The following is a 20,794-nucleotide window of genomic DNA, read 5'->3' as shown; positions in this document are numbered from 1 at the left end:
TATCTTCTATTTATTTGTTTTATAAAACCTTTAAGTTTTATACTTACAGCCATAAAAGTCTACAACCCCATTTATTTTTACCTCTGCAATTATGTCTCTCACTAAATCTTAGTAAAGTTTGTCACAAAATCCGCAAATTCAATTTGTTCTGTGTGCTAATTTTGTGATGAATCTGCTGATTGGGTAGCAATCATTGAGGATGCAAGTGAAATTAAAGTTTATTCCATGTGTGATAGTAATTAAGATAAAATTTTGTAGCATGATTGAAAAGGCAGATTAGATACCAGCTGTGTTTACAGTAGGTAAAAGAACAAAAACTGTTCAAATCATTGGCTATATTAGTTGTAATTATGGTAAGATTGCCTGTTAGTGTTACTGTTATTGTTATTGCTATTTGGGTATACAGTTTTGACTGGATTTACAGTAATCCAGAGGCTTATTCAAAGACCAAAGAGTTGTCACATAATTGAACAGTACTAGAGATCTTTTTCAGATAATTGGAGCGGTACCTTGAAGTTTAAATATATTAACTGTTTCAGAGAGCACGGTAACACATATTTTAGCACAGTATGAAATCAGTCTGTTGCATAAGGTTCTTAAAGGTTGACTTGCAACAAACTTCACATTACAGTTATTTGGGATCATAAGATTCACCATGTCTTACTCTGTTGTGTTGTAGGTGCTAAATATGTGGAAATGTGATTACAAGCTCTTAAAAGCTCAAAACGAACAGTTAATCGAAAGCCTCGCAAGACCGCCTTAGTTTGGATTCGCTTTCCTAAACGGCTCAAATGTGACGCATTTGTGAGAGATGGCTTCTGTTTACACTTTCTTGCAACCTTATTCGTCGAAATATTTTTACAAATATACTTCACACATTCAATAAAACCATATCTATCGTTTTTAAGCGTCTGTTTTATCATCATTGTAATGCTGTCACTTTTAGCAGGGATATCTTATAACTTACCGCAAAAATTCATTTAACTTTTTAACCTTACCTCGAAGGAGTACATATCATTGTCTGATAATCATGATGAGCCTTTTTGGTCACCTGTAATAATCGAAAAGTGCTGCAAAAACTTTTTGTGATGTATTGGATCACTTGATCAGATTACGACTAGCCGATTAGACCAAACCGAAACAAAACTGTAAAGTAGCGAGCATCTATATTAGATACAGGGTCTTCGGTAAAAACCGAAGTGTTTGTCATAAACTAGTACTACGATAAGTTTTGTATTGAGCTTTATATTGGCCTTTCAATTCACGTGAGAACATATGTGACAAGACGATAAGCAAATTGCGTGGCTACGTAATCAAAATAAAGAGATTCCAATCTACGGCGGCTTTTCGTTTTTGAGCTTTTAAGAGCTTGTAATCACATTTCCACATATTTGGCACCTACAACACAACATAGTAAGACATGGTGAATCTTTTGATACTAAATAAATGTGATGGGAATGTTGTTGCAAGTCAACCTTTAAGGCTCGAACAATCATTGGTATATTTTGTTTTTATACCTTGCCGCCTTTACAGTTCAAATCACAATTCTCTGTACTTCCCTCTAGTTTCTTTTTCTGTTCTAGTACCAACTACATCATTTGGTTAAGCAATGTCAATAATCTTAGATTGCTTGGTATCTTTATGAACCAGTACTAGATGCTCCGCATGCCTCAATCAACTTACCTAAATGAACACTAAATGCTGAAGCGGTCTTACCTTTACATTTTAATAAGCTGTTTATTGAAATTGTTATGCTACACGTACTTGTCAGTGCATAGTAGACTGCGTTTAATAGATATACTCTCGTGTAACTACTAATTTATATTTTTTGCTCCCTTTGAGCAGATTGCCCATTTTTGAACATTTACTAGTCAGCGGTTGGAGGTTTTCATCTATTGCTTTATATACTCATAGTATACATTTTTAGTCTACCTATGATTAAACGTTGAATGACTGACACTATTTTCTTCTGCTGTAGAAATACTCTCCAAATTTTTACTAGCATTAGACTTGGTCATTTTTCTGTATTATTTGAAGGGCATGCCTGCTTCTTTTTAGTCAGGTACGAGATGTCATGTCAAGTCAAATCATTCTGCCACTTACTGTTTTGAGAGTTCTAATTAACTTGGGTACCACCTTTGGTCTACCTACCGTGATCTACTGATAATGAATCCTAGTTCTGTACACGTTTTGGTATCTGTTTATTTTCTACACTCTTGCAATTCCAGATATAGCTATCTTAATAATCAAACACTCCTTCCACACTTAATCAACTATAACCAAGTTCAGTTTTTTTACTTCAATCACTTTATTGGCAAGCAAATAAAAACCTTAAAGTACCTCATGGTTTTGACTCACTTTGTGAGCACTGCAGTTGCACCACCTTTTCGAACAAGATAGTTGGTGTTCCATTGCACTGCCACTGCTACTTTGTTATTTCACGTTTTATTTTCAGCTTGTGCAGTTTTTGCCGATTTTCAACGAAGCATCTGATAGTTTCAATTCTTTTGTACGTAGCCTGTAATTCGGGCCGCTGCTTGTTTTCTCAATTAGAGTTTTCCTATTATTTGTGTGCAATGGTTCATCATTATATGCCACAAGGAAGCGTTCAGCCTTCCTTTTTAGAGCACCCCGCTTCATCCGCCGCCAAGTACTTGTTACCACTGGTTTTTGAGTGTATCTAAGACACTTTCTATGCACATGTTTGTTTACCTAGCCATCACATAGGTCTTTCTCTTAAGACTGTGAATACTTTAGCTTTTTCTCGATCAAAATATCACAATTACAATGATTCCTAATATCATTATTATAATTCACATTATCATTATTGCTGCCATTATTGCTGTGATTAATCTCTTTGTTATCAGTATGCTAATTATTAAAAATTGAGATGATAAGACAAACTATTTAATGTGAATATGTAAAATCCCGTATCACTGTGGACATTGACACTGTATTAATTATTGCAGTTTATAGCAAGTACTTTTTTGCAGATGACATCAGGAATTACTAGTTTGAAATCAGACACAATAATAATTCTAATGCAAGTTTAACACAAAATTGTGAGACTTAAATTATGCATACATGTTCATATAACAGAACAGGGCATACTTTGGCAATGTATACATTAATTTGTATATTTGATGTATAGTAAATGTCTGTACTAGTAAAACTCAGTAAAAGAAAGTATTAGAAAATGCGTTTTAGTAATGTTTGTGACATGTTTTTTAACCTTCCAACTGTTTACTGATAATTGATTTACAGTCTAATTTTTAAACCTGCAAAACATATTAAAAAGTCAAAACATATCAAAAAGTTAACAAGAATGAGAGGTTATTCTGTAAGAGCAAGGTGCAGAGACAGAGGTTGTTTATGAGGCCTGCAAACCGAGAATAATTAGCTAACAGAGACTTAATTAACTGATGTAAAAGTAATTCATATTGCCAATGCTGCAAACTTTCCCATACTGAGCTGACATAGCCTTAATCTCAGTTTGCCTTGATGAGCTAATGTTGCTAGCAACCTACTTTCAAACACCACTCAAGGTTTAAGTTATTTTTACTCAGCAAGTTTTCAAGTTGAAAAAGTAAAAAATACATGTATGTTAAATAATTTCAACTCTTCCAACCTTTTAGGCATTCATATTAATTCTAACTCATTCAATTATTTTGTTTTATAACATGATATGCTCATTCTGAAAGATTGCACATGAACTAGTTGTGAGGAGTGAAGATCCATAGGAATTTTTATTTGTATATTAAATAACCATTTTTGTATTGAAATTAATATGATTTTGGTTGGCAATAAAAATAGACATGGCTCATCAAAAGCTTTTCTACATATTTGAAAAGAATATACTTTTCTAAGCATAAATTATATCAAGAATATACTTTCCTAAGCATAAATTATATCAATTCAGGTTGGTGAAAAAATTGTATTTATGCACATTTCATTTCTTGGGTATGAATCTGATCAGTTAAGCAATTTTCCTTTGAGTTGATGCATTTATAACACATGCACTAAGTTTTGGGTATGTCGCTATAAGTCATAACTTGGGTTTTGCTTTATACGGACACTGAGCAAGAATAGTTATACGCTGGCTACTACTTTATTCAAATATATGACATCGCCACTGCTGTATCAAATGACTAACTGGCTACGACCTGTGGCAAAAATAGCATTCTTTCATGGACAGCTCCAAATGCTTTTATAGTGTACTGCTTTTATAGTAGTTTTATTGACTATTTCATTAAACCAGACAAGTCAAAAGTAAATACACACACCCAAAGTGCTTTTATTCACACTGTTCTACAAAAAAGACGAACTCTCTAAAAGCAAAGCAAAATATCTACACAATGGCATAAGGCAATATGACTCAAAGACTAACATTTTAAATATCAATCTATAATCAAAGTATTTTTAACAGAGAATATCGAGTGAATAAATTTTGTTTTATGAAGCTGAGAACTGTATTGGCACGTTATTCATCAGGTTAATCATCATCATGTTGTTCATCAAGTTGGTGCCTCAAAAGGCAGCGACAGCTTGTCCATCTGAGTATGTGCATGGTCAAATATTTGATATTAGATTTACTATAATTTTTCAGATTTGAGTCAAAATTTGCGCAATGTTCTATAAAGAAGTTATTTTTAGAAGTGGTATAATTAGGCTTCACAGCAAAGGTAAAGCCTACCAGTTGCAAGTTTTGAAAATAGCTCAAACACTTGTCACTACAAGCTGGGACTTTTTAAACATTGCTAGAGATGCCGCCTTCTTAAATTTTGTATCTATTCATTCATGTAGCTCCTGAACCACCAATAATGATCACATTTACACCTACAAAGACTCAGAACAGTGGTAGACAGAGATGGAAGTACACTGCATCCTGGCAGGTAAGAAAAGTTTATTTACCTAATAATGTATTTACCTCCTTAGAGTGTTCAAAATGAAATTTTAGACACCAGCAAGTGTCACTTGTAAGGACATGTTGAAGTGTGTAGGTAAGGGTGGGTTTCTACAAAATATTGTTGAAACAATATCAATATGTATATGTTTGTCAAAATGTACAGTAAAAACAAAAGTTATAGGTATACGTTGAAATAGCTTTTTGTTTCATGTAATCAAACTAAATAAAAATGATATTATTCTTTATTATTTTCTCAATGCAATTGCTGTATCTTCACAAATAAAATATTTTAATGAGCACCAAAATATTAAAATAAATTCATTTTTTAGCCACCAACCAGAGCCAACTGCGGAGATGAACTGAACTACCGCTACAAACTAAATGGAGGCTCACTAACAGCTAAGCAGAAAACAAGGTCTGCAGTATTCTATGTTGATGGAGTAGAGGAGTATGAGTTTGCTGTTAGAGCTGAGAATAGTGTTGGTTCATCTGGGTTCATCAGTAAAAGTGGAACATCTGGAGCCCTGAGTAAGTTTAGTAACCCAACAGTAACTCTTGAGACTGAACCTGAGGTTATGCATAACAAGGCTGTGCGGAGCATAATATAAGTAGCTATTGACATCAAATCTAAACTTTTCCCTTTTTAGTGACTTACTATTTGTTAAAATTAGTTACATGTATAAGTGCAACTAAAGCGTCAAAATTAGTTTAGAAAATGTAGTATTGAAGCTATATAGCTTGTCACTTGCTTTTGTAAAAAATGAACAAACATAAAATATATGTAATTTGCTTGTTGGACTGAAATTGCTAGCATGGTATCAGGTTTCTAATGGGTTTGATTGGACTTATCTTACAGTAGTGACATAGAAAAAGTGCTTTCGATAATGGAATGAATATTGTAAATGTTGTTACACACTGATGCAGATTTAACTCTCACTCGCAAACAAACAGTTTTATAATGTATTTACTTTGTTTATTTTTTTAGAACTGGAAGACTTTTCTGGTTACATTTCATGACGCTGCCACAATATTTGTTATATAACAGTAAAGAAAATGTTCTAAATGACACTGCATCAATTAATTTTCATTGCCACTTATAAAGCTGCTATAAAACAATTTATATTTGCAAACATCTAAGTAAGCTTTGTCATAAATACTGTAATAGAAACAAGCAAACAAGAACAACAGTGCAACTTTCATCATGGAATATTTAATTAGAAACATAAGTCAACATAACCTATCAGAACACCCACACCTACTACTATCCTTCTACCAATTTCATGTTAATCAAATATTTTTCAATGTTTTTTTTAAAATAATTGTTCTGCATGCAACAATCGAATTATAGTTGTCACTCACCTTATGTGGGTATCCCAGAAACCCAGGCACCCAGGCTGAGAACAGTAGAGGGAAGTTTACTGTGTAGAATATACCAGTTCTATAAAACAACACAAGCTTATGCAAAGCTTTTTGAAGTTGCTAAATTTCTACATTCAAGTCAAATAATGAGAACATTCAAATTTTGATCTTCAGTTCAGCAATATGAGCTTTGAAAATAAATTGTAGTTTTAACTCTCAATTATCCATTTTCTGTTTGCATCGATGTTTTTTAGTTGTTCTCTAATTGCATGCATACTGTATGTTCTTATTTGTAGAGCCACAGTTTGAATCCATCCAACCAACTTTGACAGCAACACGTCCTTACTGTGTCAGGTTCACCAGTGTTGAACCAGAGTTTCCTGGAGGAACCATCACTCAGTATCAGGTACTCAGCTGCTTTAAAGTAAAGATAGGTCAGAGTTTTTTATCACGAAAGCTTCACATGTTTAGATGCAAACGGTCAGAGAGATGGTATAACTCTCATATCTGAAGATAATTATAGGACCCTGTAACTCGATAAAACTTTACATTAAATTAAGTTGCGGGTGATGGTTTTATCACACATTAAAATGTTGACCATGCTTTACTTTGAATAATCAAAGTTTTAAACAAACTAAAACAAATTGATCTGAAACTCTGAAATGATGCTAAACATTTTGAATTGAACTGTTTAATTGCAATACCAAGTTAAAACAAAGTAGAGGAAAAATGAAGCCCAGTTAACATTTTCAAATGCAAGAATGCTTTGATACCTTTATGTGTACATAGAGGTATGAAGTTGTATCATGTTTATCTCAAAAATATCAACTGTTGAGTATAACAATTGAAAATAACATCCTTGAAAAGCCACTGCTGGTGACAAAATTGCTCTTTTTAGGGAAAGTTTTTTGAGCTGAAGAAGTTCTAATAAACTCAAATACTAATGATCTGAGAACCAAATTTAATAAGACTATAATGCTGCATTTTTTAATAATACAAGTGCATTGATAATTGCCATAACATTGATTCCGAAAACTAAGCAAACATAACTATAGTTTTTACATGTACATATCATAAATATTATTGCAGTACATGAGCAATTTCACATTCTTTTTGTTAGCATTTGTTATTTATGCTAAAAAGGTTCATGTACTCAGCTCTGCTATAACACTTTTGAAATTTATTAGCAAATTTAATAAGTTACATTAAAAGGTATTAAATACAGTGATTAATACATATGACATGTTTAAATTACTGCTACAGGTGTCTAGTTCTCTCATATTTAAAAATGGACAGATATTTCTTAGTTCTTCTAATGCTGGCAAAATATTTACTTGTGATATTAGGTACCATTTCACTCAGAATCCATCATATATTTACAGTATAAATGTAATAATGGTGATAGCAACTGGATGGGCATTGGCAACTCAGTAGAAAAAACCATATGTAAGTATCAACCATACAGTAATGCAGAGTGTCAACTCAGAGCTAAAAATACTGCTGGTTGGGGTAATTCTCAAAAGAAGGCAACTACAACTAAATGTGCAGGTGAGCAAATTTAGGATTGGTAAAACTCATGATCATTTGAAATATTGTTTAAGCACTAAACATATCTATATTTTAGGTACTACCTCACACTCGTGTACCAATATTGTGTTGATCACAGTTGCAACATTTGTATGTCTCAGTTTCTTAATTTAATATATACTAGCAAATAAAAAACGACTGAACTATTTATTTTGGTACAGAATGGAATAGTCTAGTGATCAGTAATAATACTGACTAATGGGGTAGTTTTCAAAAGAAGACAACTACACCTCTGTGTGCAAGTGAAGAAATTGTGAAGTAATAAAAATATGTGTGAGTAACAAAAATTGCAATGGTTTTATAGAGTGTAGGTAAACTTTAAAGTTTCTTTTTGTAACTGTAATCAGCCAAAAAACTTGACTATTCAAAACACTACAACTTTATATCAACTGAATAAAGTTACCTACATGTAACTCCTGTTCAATGTGAAGTAAACCAAGTAAATTATTATCACTTGTTTCACATGTAGTTCAGAGTTGCATTAGTTTTCATCAGATGTTTCAAAGTAAAGTAGAAGCTATAGCTTTTTGCACAAACAACTCATCTAGTAGTTTGTTGTGTAAAATTTAAATTTTCATATTCACTTTTCTGTCTGTATTATGTTATTCATTTATTTTAATGTAATGGATAATGTGATAGATAATTCTCAAAATATCTAATGCTTTTCTTTCTATTCAGAGTGAGCAAACTGTATGCAGGATCTTCTGAAAAATTGTTGCTGTATCAAATTAATAGCTATTAATAGAATGCATTAAACCACTCATAACCAACGCGAATTATCTCGTCTTGATAATTCACCCATATTTCATGTACAGTTATTTCTAACTTATTGAAATAATTTTTTGATTTGCCATAGAGAAAACTTTTTGGTCAATTCAAAAAACTTACAATCTGCCTCAATGACATCTCTGGCACAAGTTATAACCAAAATGCTAACACCATATACACATCTACCTAAATCGGAAATCGTCATGGCAAATTTAAATTTTGTTGTTCGCGATAGTTCTTTTATACTCCGGAAATAAATATGCAGATTCCGAAAGGGTAAGACAGTGAAATACCTCATAAGTCAATTTGAAACATTTTTAATGCTTCAAAGTTTTTATTACCTTTTAATTTTGCCAATTTGAACTGTTATGCTGGAATAAAAAAAGCTATCATTCAATTTTGATAGGATCATATTGATTTTTAGAGCTGTCTATAAAATCTGAAAAGTCAATAAAAAATTTATTGAACAAGTTTTTTTTCATTTGAAACATGTTTATGACAGTTTATTTGAGTTATATTGGCAGGTAGATTTACTATGTTTTGATTTGAAGAACGATACTGGCGAGGGAAAGTTCGAAATTACAGTTTCATGATTTTTACGTTCATAAATGACTGTTATTCATAAAAAAATATTTTTATTGCTTTGTATTTCATTTAGCATAACAATAAATTTAGTTAAACTACTTATACTTTTAACATTTTATTGTGAAATTCTAAATTTGCTTCAGCAAGTAAAGGCTTCGGAAAATCAGAAATTTTATAGAATTTTCTTCATTGAAACAAAATACATGTCTTTCTTTTATTTTAAGTAGTGTGGAGTCTTCGTCTGAATTTTATACCACTTGAAAAGAGAGACTTGGCTGGTTGTTTTAGAAAATTGAATGAGTAATTTATCTCAATTTAGTTTTTGTAGTAGAATACTAACATATAGCTTTTTCTGAGAAAGGACTGGTATCCATGTATATCGCATAAAATTTAATCCGAAATTTGCAAATGACTTAAATGTTAAGACCGAGGCATGACAATATTTGTAACATGTATTGGCTAAAACACACATCTAGATTTCAATGTAACATTAAACATTTGTAAAAAATCAATCAAGTTGGATTAGATTGAACTTACACTAACAACATGTGCTGCACGCAGCTTGTGTATATTTATGAATATTTGGCTTACAAAACTAGAACACAGTTTTACATAAAATATTAGTCTACTAGCCAAATTCATGGCAGTGCTTGGTTAATAAATTTAATTTATCCAATTAATTTGATTAACTTAACTCATGAGCTAGGAGTTTACATCTTTACATCAACAGTATCCCTGTTTGATGCCAGGTTCATAGCACAACAGTCAAATAAATTAATAATTAGAGGCGATGTAGGTGTGAGTAACTTCAAACGATTCAAGTGTGAGTATTTTACCTGATGTAATGAATGTCATCACAATCATTCTTGGCTACAGCCAGTTGAACAATCGTAGTATAAAGGTTTATATTGCCGATTTTCATACATAGAGGTTTAAAGGTCTAACCATCTGTAAAGCAGACTTTCCATTGTTAGATTTTAATCGGTGTAACTGGACACATAGACATACAGACAGATGAGCAAACAAAATACAAACATAGATATTTATAGTTTATTATTTATTTATATTTATAGGTTATAGCTATAGAATGCCCGGTGTTACACGGGTAACAATCAAGTCTTTGGTTCGCAGTTTATTTCTATGCAATTAATTGCCTACTACAGCTTTATATTGGTTGCAAGTTTTGCTGCCAATGTCTATATGAATTTAAGCAATTTTTTTTTGTCAACCAGTTCAGTCTAAAGCTGGCATCATGCTATAGCTAGAAGTTTTAGCACAAAGCCATGAAAAGATGACATATGTAATGCTAAGTGCTCAAATTATTCCATAGTGCAGCGAGTCAGTGATTGTAGTGTAATGTACATTGAGTATCTGACACTCACTGCTTGACAGCTCCTGCTTTTACTGCGACTCCCACAGTAATTGAAAATTATGACTCTGACAGAAAGAGGAGAAGAATAACTGTTACCGTCAAGGTAAGAGTACTCACATCCCAAATTAATTTTAGAGCGGTGATACAACTTAAGTAAAAAGAAAATTATGAATCTTTTAATTGTTTTGAATTTTTCGGGCAATAACATTCAGCATAACGAACTATACATTAATTGCGTTGTATCCGCTAGTATCATGTTTTTGTGTTATCAAACTGAATAGAAGAGAACTTCAAAAGACAACTATCTACAAAGTAAAGTAGCCTGTATATGTTTTTAACTAAAGGATTGTTACTAATAACTTATTTTGATTATTTCAGAATGTTCAAGCGCACTGTGCTTCTATAAATTCTCTGCAGTATAAAATTCCTGACGAGAGTTATTCTACAAACAACGTTATTAGAGACCTCAATGCTCTGACTGACTATAATATTACTATCAAAGCTACTAACGACGAACTCTTCAGTAGTGAATATTACATATCTGTGATAACAGGAGAACTTGGTAAGTAATAAAAGTAAATGTATTTATGCTGAATGCAGTATTTAACCTACTCATATGTTACATGTTCGCAATCAGACATGGAAAAAATTCAAAACACTGAAAGCACAGAAAGTTTACAGAAAACCTTCATATCGTTATCTACTTTTTTCTGTATAAAATATTAGTGTAGTTGTCTATGAAACAAATGATATGTTAACATGAACAGCTTGGCTTTGATTTTGATATAATTTGAAAATTCATTGATTAAAGAGCCATGGAATGCACCAGTCATTACAGACAAATACTCTCTGAATAAGAGCTGTGTAATAATTGAGTGGGAGGAGCCTCTGCAACCAAATGGAGTCATTACCAAGTATGAAGTAAGTCTACAATTTTCCTTAATAGTGGTTACTGGATTTTTTTTAATCAGAAATCAGACAAATTTAAGATGCTGCAATCCATTATTTGTCAATGGTTACACAAATTGATAGAGCACATTCTTTACCAATTTCATTACTAACATTACATGGAATAACTACTAAAGTTTTATGTAGCTTTGATACAATAACTGCAAATGTGGAATCAGTTATGGAAAGTTCTTAGAATATGCATTTGCAGCATAAATGTGCAAAACAAGGTGAATCATATTCAAACTGGACAGCTACTACAGATAAATCTTTAAGAGATTGCAGATATGAACCAGGAAACCGTGTCAACTGCAGTCTGCGGGCAGCTACTAAAATTGGTCCTGGTCCAGCTGAAGAACTTATTATACACGTCACATGTGATAGTAAGCAATTTTCATTTGACATAACCATTAGACACATTGAGTTTGTTGGTAAAAAAGATTTTGAGTTGACTAATGTGCAATTTTTCAATCTTGGCATTACAAATCCTTATTTGATTACAAAACTAACTGCCAGCTGAACAAATTGTTAGTAACCCTAGTAATACACTATTGACTAGTAAGTTGATTGCTTGCTGCAACAACATCTACTTGCTGAGACATGCTTTTAAGTAAATAATATTATATTCATTATTTAACATGTAAATAGCTTTGGTTTCCCTAGCGGTTCTTTGGCGAATGTGTGATTATTGCAAGTTAGTATTTACTTTTTACCAGATCCGTCTCTTCCAGTCTTCTCTCTAAATTCTAATGGAACTTCAGATGACACAGTGACAATCAACATCTATCTAGAAGTAAGGAGTTTTAAGCATATATTGTTAGTATTTCTAGTGCAACAGCGATACTGGAAACTTTCAAGTGATTGATCAGATATGAATTCTCATTGATAGTTTTACCTGAAACTTTAGTTTTTTTTCTATAAACTTTTGTGTTTATTTTGTTTTATAATGCAATTTCATTACAAGAACTACAAAGTGAACGATTATGTGATGTTTCGTTAATAGTTAGCAAGTCATTTTTAGCTATAACAAGCAAAATCAAAATGATAAATGCTCTCTTTTAGTGGTAGCTGTCATTCGACTACCTTTTATTGTGCATGATGACAAAAATTATTTTACATTCTTTCTAGTGTTATACTTGAACGGTTTTATTCCTTTTTATTAAAGTGGTAATGTACAAAACACAATGTGTCAAATCGAGAGCTTCTATTTAGTATATTGAAGCAAGAAAAGCTCTGTCAATAAGTAAGAAAATTAAAATGAGGGTATTGATAATGTTAGCACAGAGGTTAATAGGTGTGGTGAGAGTTGTGATTTTAATGAAACATTTTTAGCACCGTCTTTAAACCAACTGTAATGTTATTGCGCGTTTCATATCATACTTTATTACACTCTGATTGGCCTTTTGGATAGCTTAAGAATGGTCTCTTTCAGATATGCCACTTAGTATAATTTCTTGCACCTTGCAAAGTTTTTTGTTTCTATTTAACATGGTTAAATTATTTATGATAGCCACTCTTTATGTGATTTTGTCAGGAATCTCAGCACAAATGTCAATACATTCGGTCTTATTCAATCACCATCGCAGACACTGAAGAACACCTATTTTTCGCTGTCAGCAATGCCTCTGCTGGTAGTATCATGGTGCCAGGTGCTCTCGCATTTACAATCTACTCTGTCTCTATCCAAGCAACTAACAATGCAAATATGAGCAGCACTACAGAGAGGTTTATCATCACTGCTGAAACCAGTAGGTGTTCCTATTACAATAATATTTTAAATTAATGTCCAAGTCTTGATTATATTTCCTAAGACTGTTAAATGTAGAGAAACCTTTCTGACAAATAAAATCACAGGCTGACTCCTCAGTCAATCACATTAAAAGGCCTGTATGTTTAAAAACTAACTGCTAGCATTTTCTTCAGTTTATAACTTTATTCAACCATGTTTTAAGGAACTCAGTAATACAGCTAAACAATAAGATCATTAATGTACAAACAATAACATATAAGAGAGACAGAATGTAACAGTTATACCGAATACATTTCCACTGTTAAATTTCGAACATTGAACATATTTTTCTTTCAAAAAACTTCAACTATTTTATACAACAATTTTTAACCAGGTTATACAGTGATTTTTCAGATTTTGAATATTCTATGGTAACAACTAATAACTGCTAATTGTGTTAGTTCCTAATGCACTTCTGATTGGTTATTACAATTCTTTTGAAGTAAGCTAACTAAATTTAAAGACTGGTTAACATATCGGCTGCAGTCCCCCTGATTTTAGTTTTGCACAGCAAACTTCTTGCATTAATAGGTGATTTTATGCTATTATAAACCTGCACAACTGATTCTCGCTAAGGAAAGTCAACTTGCCATGTCGTTTTTAAAATGTTACTCTTACTGATGTAGCAAAAATTAGGAGGGCTTTGCCAACGTCCGTCTAAAATTGAAACAACACTGAGTTCTTTTGGTGACTGCCATCATCTACCAGCATTACTCTGTGCGTATGTTCTTATTTTACCGCTGATAACCTTGTGATCCTGCCAATGATGCTTGCGGGATATATAGGAACTAGGGTTTAATTACCTTTACCAAAAATTTTGAAATATATATTACCAAATATGCACATTATTGATGAAACAGTATTTAATAAACATGAGCATTTTTTGCAACAACCACAATCCATTTTTTGGGATAAACGTTTTTCCGTTTAACAACGATTAAAAAGGCTGAAATAGATAACTAGAAAAAGTTTGGAAACAGGTAACATAAACATAAATATCCTAATGCTTATTTCTTATAGTGAGCTTTCTGAGTTTTCTATAAGTGGTAAATATTATACACTGTTGCATATTTTCCTATGCAAACTGTAACTGATTCTTTCAGAGCTTACAATTTTTCATTAAAGTCTATTGACAACCCATTTTGAATAACTAACTAGTATTTGGTTAAATTGTACATTTCATTGGACTTATAAATTTAAAAGTTTTGGTTAGCCACCGTTAAATGGATTAGAAAATTAGTTAAATTAAGTGAAGTTCCACTTTTGTTGTGTTTATGACCTTTTTAGCATAAATTATATACGTGTATTTTTAACCTAAAGAATGAAATAACTAATAATATAAAAAATTATGAAGTAAAAAAACTGCCAATGAATCAGTTGTTCTTATACAAATTTATATTTGCTTTGTTGCACTTCCTCAAAAATTAATACATTTTCTGCAAATATAGAAATAAATACCAAGCCATGGCTAACCCTAAAATTACAAGTTATATAAATGTCTATATGGTTTTATCACAATGGGAACTTGAGACATTACAAACGGTGATTTTTAGGAAGATTAAATTATGCTTAATTAAAAACTGTTAGGATAACACTGAACCAACACTCTCAAAAATAATTGCATCTGTTCTTTGCATAAAACTTTATATACATATAGTTAAATGCTTTTGATATAAACGTTCACTTGCTTTTTGTTGCTTAAAAATACAAACTTTGCAAAATAAGAAATTTATGTTAATAGCTGAAATTGTTACATCTTGCAGCAAGTGCATGATTAAACCGTGTTGTTTTTAAGTTTTTTTTAACAAAAACATTACACATACATGTAATGATGCATACTCCTAGAGGCACCAGAGGAACCAATCGTTGTGCTACTATCCAATGCAAGCTGTGTTACAGTCATCTTATATAAACCAGAGATTCCCAATGGAGTGATTCAGAGTTACATGGTAAGAGAGACTAAACTGCCTATTAAATAGGATACTATTATGATATTGCTTATTAAAGTGAAAACGTGAAAGCAAACTTTGCTGGTAGTTGCGTGTAAACCTTTCGCTCTCTCTTAGGCTGTTTATAATTATAAAAATTATGTGATTCATTTTTACTGAGAATAAATTTTTTCTATACTTTTGGTTGAGATCTTAGGCAGTTATATAAAAATCATTATTATTTCAGAAATTAGTGGTATGCTTTTTTTAATACTAAAATTATTTTCATATTTTCAAACCAAATAAGTTAGTTATCTAACTAACTTATTGATAGCGTACACCTTTTATTCTGTTAAATTATCTTTTCAAATTTGTTGCTATAGGTAAGGTGTACTCACTCAGAGTCGGTTGCAATTGCTACTGAAGTTCAAGCTGATATGAATGAAACTGCTAAAATAAGCTTCTGCGGGATTCCTTCAGCCACTGTTGTTGAATGTAGTACTTCAGCAACCAACTCTATTGGACAAGGAATTGTGTCACAAAGCAGAGTCTATTCACAGCTGACCGGTTAGTATTTTGACAGCGCTCAGAAATTGTGTCACAGACAGCTGTGAGCAAACTTTAACAAAATATTTGTGATGTCGCTTTTACCAGCTCCACAAGCAAGAAGAACTAAGTGAACTTTGAGTTTAACTCATGTATGTTTAACGCACTTATGATCACAGACTAAGACATTGAATAGTTTACAAGCAATGCAAATAGGTTCTGCTCCTTCTGCCTCGCTTTTTATGTGAATTTTTGCTAGGAGCCCTGTTTCTTTCTGCATGACTCTAGCCGAGCTGACCCAAGCGGTCTTGAGTTAGGCCTAGTTGGTCTAAACTGAGTGAGGGTACCATCCTTCACACTTTGTTAAATTTAGTTTCTATCACATTAATCATGACTGCTATGAGCTTTGCCTATATCTATACTCACATGTTTATATGATAGAAATGTAAATACACTTTGTATAACACTATCATGTGTTGACTGACACAAAACATGGCGAGAAAATTTATTTTTTTTGCACCCCGAAACTATAGACGTTTAATGTAAATCCAAAACAATTAACCCAGCTAATTATTATCGCTATATTCTATATATGCTTTTAAAGTTTTTACCCTTTTTGCAGTAACAAACTCTCAAGAGTCCGGTATAGAGTTAGTTGCAGGAACCAGCAAAGGAATATCTTTGAAAGTCAAAATTAAGAAAATGAGTATAGAACGTGGTACTATTGGGTAAGTTGTGACTGAAGTACTATTTACTCTTTTATCTAGATTAAACAATTAAAACTTAGTTTTAAATTTAAAACAGTTTCTTTGCACCTCAGAACTGGATACAGCATTTGTCAGCTTGCTTTCAGATGCATTTTCCAATGTTGGAAGCTGCACCAAAATTAGGACATAGAGCGTCAATAAAGTTTCATCCTTTTGTTGGGTTGTTCATGGCAACCTCTCTTAATCTAGTCTGTTTTAACTAACAATCCAATTGTAACTAAGAAAAAGTGAGTTTTTAATACTGAGAATAAAAGTGAAAACTAAATCTTACCGATTTCAATAAGCTAAAAAACATTTTAATATTATGAACTCCTTGTTAAAATATGGAATACATATAATAAGCGAGTAATTTTGGTAAAATTCTTTACTAAGTGACTTGTAAACCTACATATGGCCCATCAACATGCCAACTGAAAGGTTTCTAGCAAAAAGCGGGTTTATTCCGCTAAAACGCTTTTTTGGGAGTCTGTAATTATACATGAACTGTGATCATGGACAGATTCTGTTTTTACTATTATAAGAGTCACGTTTGTCTGACTTGCCATCTATTTTTCTGGATCCAGTTTTAGAAAAAAAGAAAAGTACTCTTTTAATAAGACTCAAACTTGAGGCAGAAACTCAAACTCGAGGCTACTAGGGTATTTATGTGTACGCAAGATAGACAGGGACTCAGTCTATTCAGGAACATGAAACAAAAATAGTAGCAAATGGTGCAACGTAAATGTAATGCTAAATTTTATTCTAAAAAAAATAATTTTAGAAAAATTTATATCAATGGCAAACAGAACTTCTAATCACATTCTTTTTTGCATTTTTGTTCCTATCTCTGTTCAGTTGTCTAAGTATTACATTTAAACATGAACTTTTAATTTCAAGCTAGATACCAGACTTGTCCTATATTAATTTTAGGACTTACCTCGTAATGTTAGCTAAACAGCCTAAAGATCGAAGAAAAAGAGACACAAGGAATTGTGGGTGCACCAAGGAGTCAGCAGGCAACAGCTACATAGAGTCAGCTGAGTGTTACTGCTACACTACTGCCGAACTATCCGCTGATAAAGTTAGAGACAAATACGTATTCACAATTGGGGACCAAAAGAAATACGGAGAGTTTAACAATGGAGAGCTTGAAAAGGAAGCAGAATACCTGATATACATAGCTGTCAAAGTAGAGACTGAGGTGAGTTAAATGAAACTTTGATAATGAACTATTGCCAATACTGTGAATAAGAACCAGTGTTCTATTATGTGCATTCAGATTTCATGTTGGCATGGATAATTTCAATCAACGTCTTTTTGTCGACCATTACTAATAGTTGGCTCATCAACTTTGCATTTCTAAAGTAATGTGACGTAACAAGCTAAACAAAACCGCTAGAAGTCTAAAGCTGTAATGTATTTTATGCCTTTCATATTTTGAAGAATGTAAAATCTTCATTGGTACTGATGACTTTTTATGATTTTGGGACTAATTGCAACATTTTATTTCAGGAAGGACTTGACCCACTTATAAAGCTTCATCCTGACTACATCACTGCAACAGGTTAGTAATGTTGGTAAAATTGTGTATTTGATAGGGATATTGGTCACAAGTTCATCTTAAATAGTTTAATCATTCACTTTGAATCAAAGTCTATCTACAGCTTTAATTTCAGTTAACTCCACTAAATTTTTAGCCCCTAAAGGTGACCGCTTAGGTGGAGTCATAGCAGGAGCAATACTAGGTGGTCTTGCTTTAGCAGCCCTGGTCATCATCTTTCTCTACATAATGTGGAGGTGGGTAACTAAAAGCCATACTTGAAGTAAATTGGTTATACTTTATTTACAACATGCCACTGAGCCGTTTGACTAAAACTGGTGGCCTTTCTCTAAATCTATGACTCTTGTTTGCATATCTATCAGCAGCTTGACTGTATAAAAAACTTTTAATTTCACATAATATATTAACTGATAGAAATAACAGATAGACAACTGTTCTTATAGCATTTCCTGTTTGTGTTTATCAAGAATCAGGAACAAGTCAATTGTAAAGACAGACGAGGCAATAGGGTTTTCCAATGAAATCATAGACACGGCTAGTGAAAACCATGGTAAGTATGTGTGTTCAGCATAAAAATTAAAAAACATATTTTAATAAATCGGAGAAATATTGGCACTCTATTTAAGTTTAATGTAATGGTAAATCATAGCACCATAGCGAGTTTTTACAATGTTCCAAACACAAACAACTTAATAAATTTAGGTTTTATTGGGGCCAACATCATCTTGCAAGATTGAGAATGATGTAAACCCTGCATATATTATAAAAGTCTTGAATATTTTAGCAAATAGAACTCATGAAGTTACTGCCAGGGCCTCAGCACACTTTGAAGAAACAGCATATGGCAATATGGAAGAGCTAAAGCCTAATTCAGAGACAATACCAGTTCACAAACTTGGATGGTACACAAAGACTAACAAAGCAGCCATCAGAGATCAGTATGACGTAAGATTTATAATAATACTCTGTTTATTTTATTAAAAGAAATGTGTCATGTTAATGTAATTATATTTTTATACCATAAACATGGCTGATAAAAAATATATTTGTCATCATAAAATGTAGCAAAACTTGCTATTGATAGAGCATTATTTTTTATTTTGCTTTTCAAAGAATAATGTTTTACACTCACAACTGTTATGTCATACAAAAAATCAATTTTCTATAAGAATTTTTTGCATCAACTGCACAAAAAAACCATATACAAGTATGTATCATTACAAACTAGACGTATGCCTGTCAACGGCATGAAGAAGACCTATTTTAAAAGCTGTTCTGTCTTGACTGCTGTAGAAATTCAGGATATTTGAAATGCTTGTTTGTTAAAAATATAATTAAATTGCCATAATGGCATTGCAATTATTACAGTAGATATTTTATAATATTAATTGCAACTATAGCTATATTATATTTCCAAAGATCAGTTATTAATATATCACACAAACTATTACAGATGTGTAATACAGTTCATTTTAGTAAATACCCAGGTACTTTTATCACATTGCTGCTGCTGCTCAAATGTTTATATATCCTTTGCTTATATATATTGCTGTGAAGCTCATCACGCATAAAACTAATAGTATCATATGAGTCAGCATTTGGTGATTGTACATATATCTAAACCTTTGACACATATAATTCTAAAAGCTTTGAAGTATTTTTGGCAAAAATTCTCTCACAGTAGATACACACAGTATATATATATATATATATATATATATATATATATATATATATATATATATATATATATATATGTGTGTGTACCAGAAAACTACAAGTTTAGTTAAAACATTTTATTACTTAAAGTTTCATGCGGTAGGCTTACACTCTTCAGATAAAATGTTAAAAATAAAAAATATTCTACTAGCAGTGAAGTTATATAAGAGCTAAAAGCTAGAGTCTTAAGTAACACTGTTTCTTAGCAGGAATTTATTGGCATGACGGCAACTGGATAGCATTTTGTTGCGCTTATTTAAGGTGAATATTACTTTACAGCAATTAATACAATAGAATATATCAATTTCAAATGTCGGTTTATTCTTCACAATTCAGCTTGTAATAACATACATAATGGTAATAATGGTGTGATAAAATATAACTAGAAAAGTACACTCTGGTTAATTCTGTATTAGAAGAAGTATTTTTAAGAAAGCATGTACATATATATATATATATATATACATGCTCTCTTAAAAATACTTCTTCTACTACAGAACTAACCAGAGTGTACTTTTCTAGTTATATTTTATCATACCATTATTACCATTATGTATGTTATTACAAGCTGAATTGTGAAGAATAAACCGAGATTTGAAATTGGTATATTCTATTGTATTGATTGCTGTAAAGTTATCTAATGTTTTATTGATATAAATGTCTACTTCAATATACTATGATCTGAGCGTGTTTTAGGTCAATGGTATGGGTTGAATTTGACTATGATTTTCTGAGGTTTTAGTCTGAATGTTATTTTGATTTTTGATAAAATCAGGATGTTCAACACAACATTGAGAACGCTTCAAATTTTTTTTGCCCGGTTTTAGACACTCAAACGACAAGCTTCACCTAAAATGGATGTTGCCCTAGAGCCTCGAAACAATGGTAAATGTCGATACAAGAACTTATACCCTGGTGAGTCTGTGAAATGGTAGTTTCACTGATGAGTTATCTTTATTGTGGAACAGTTTTTTTATTTC

General features: G+C 32.0%; 1 protein-coding gene across 1 annotated transcript in view; it reads left to right on the top strand.

The window, feature by feature from the left end:
* Window positions 1–20,794, top strand: part of LOC137404726 (uncharacterized) — a 111,931-nt gene that overhangs the window by 75,159 nt on the left and 15,978 nt on the right. Inside the window, 19 exon segments of the mRNA XM_068090957.1 lie at window positions 4,804–4,892; window positions 5,236–5,434; window positions 6,562–6,671; window positions 7,648–7,813; window positions 10,598–10,680; window positions 10,956–11,139; window positions 11,389–11,498; window positions 11,737–11,908; window positions 12,242–12,318; window positions 13,060–13,273; window positions 15,160–15,263; window positions 15,626–15,809; window positions 16,411–16,516; window positions 17,465–17,735; window positions 18,047–18,098; window positions 18,232–18,331; window positions 18,563–18,645; window positions 18,880–19,040; window positions 20,642–20,729. Coding sequence (XP_067947058.1) covers window positions 4,804–4,892; window positions 5,236–5,434; window positions 6,562–6,671; window positions 7,648–7,813; window positions 10,598–10,680; window positions 10,956–11,139; window positions 11,389–11,498; window positions 11,737–11,908; window positions 12,242–12,318; window positions 13,060–13,273; window positions 15,160–15,263; window positions 15,626–15,809; window positions 16,411–16,516; window positions 17,465–17,735; window positions 18,047–18,098; window positions 18,232–18,331; window positions 18,563–18,645; window positions 18,880–19,040; window positions 20,642–20,729 — 2,553 coding nt within the window.

Source organism: Watersipora subatra, chromosome 9 (genome assembly GCF_963576615.1).
Source record: "Watersipora subatra chromosome 9, tzWatSuba1.1, whole genome shotgun sequence".
NCBI classification, from domain to species: Eukaryota; Metazoa; Bryozoa; class Gymnolaemata; order Cheilostomatida; family Watersiporidae; genus Watersipora; species Watersipora subatra.
The sequence above is the reverse complement of the archived record's forward strand: the minus strand, read 5'-3'. Positions and strand labels throughout refer to the sequence as shown.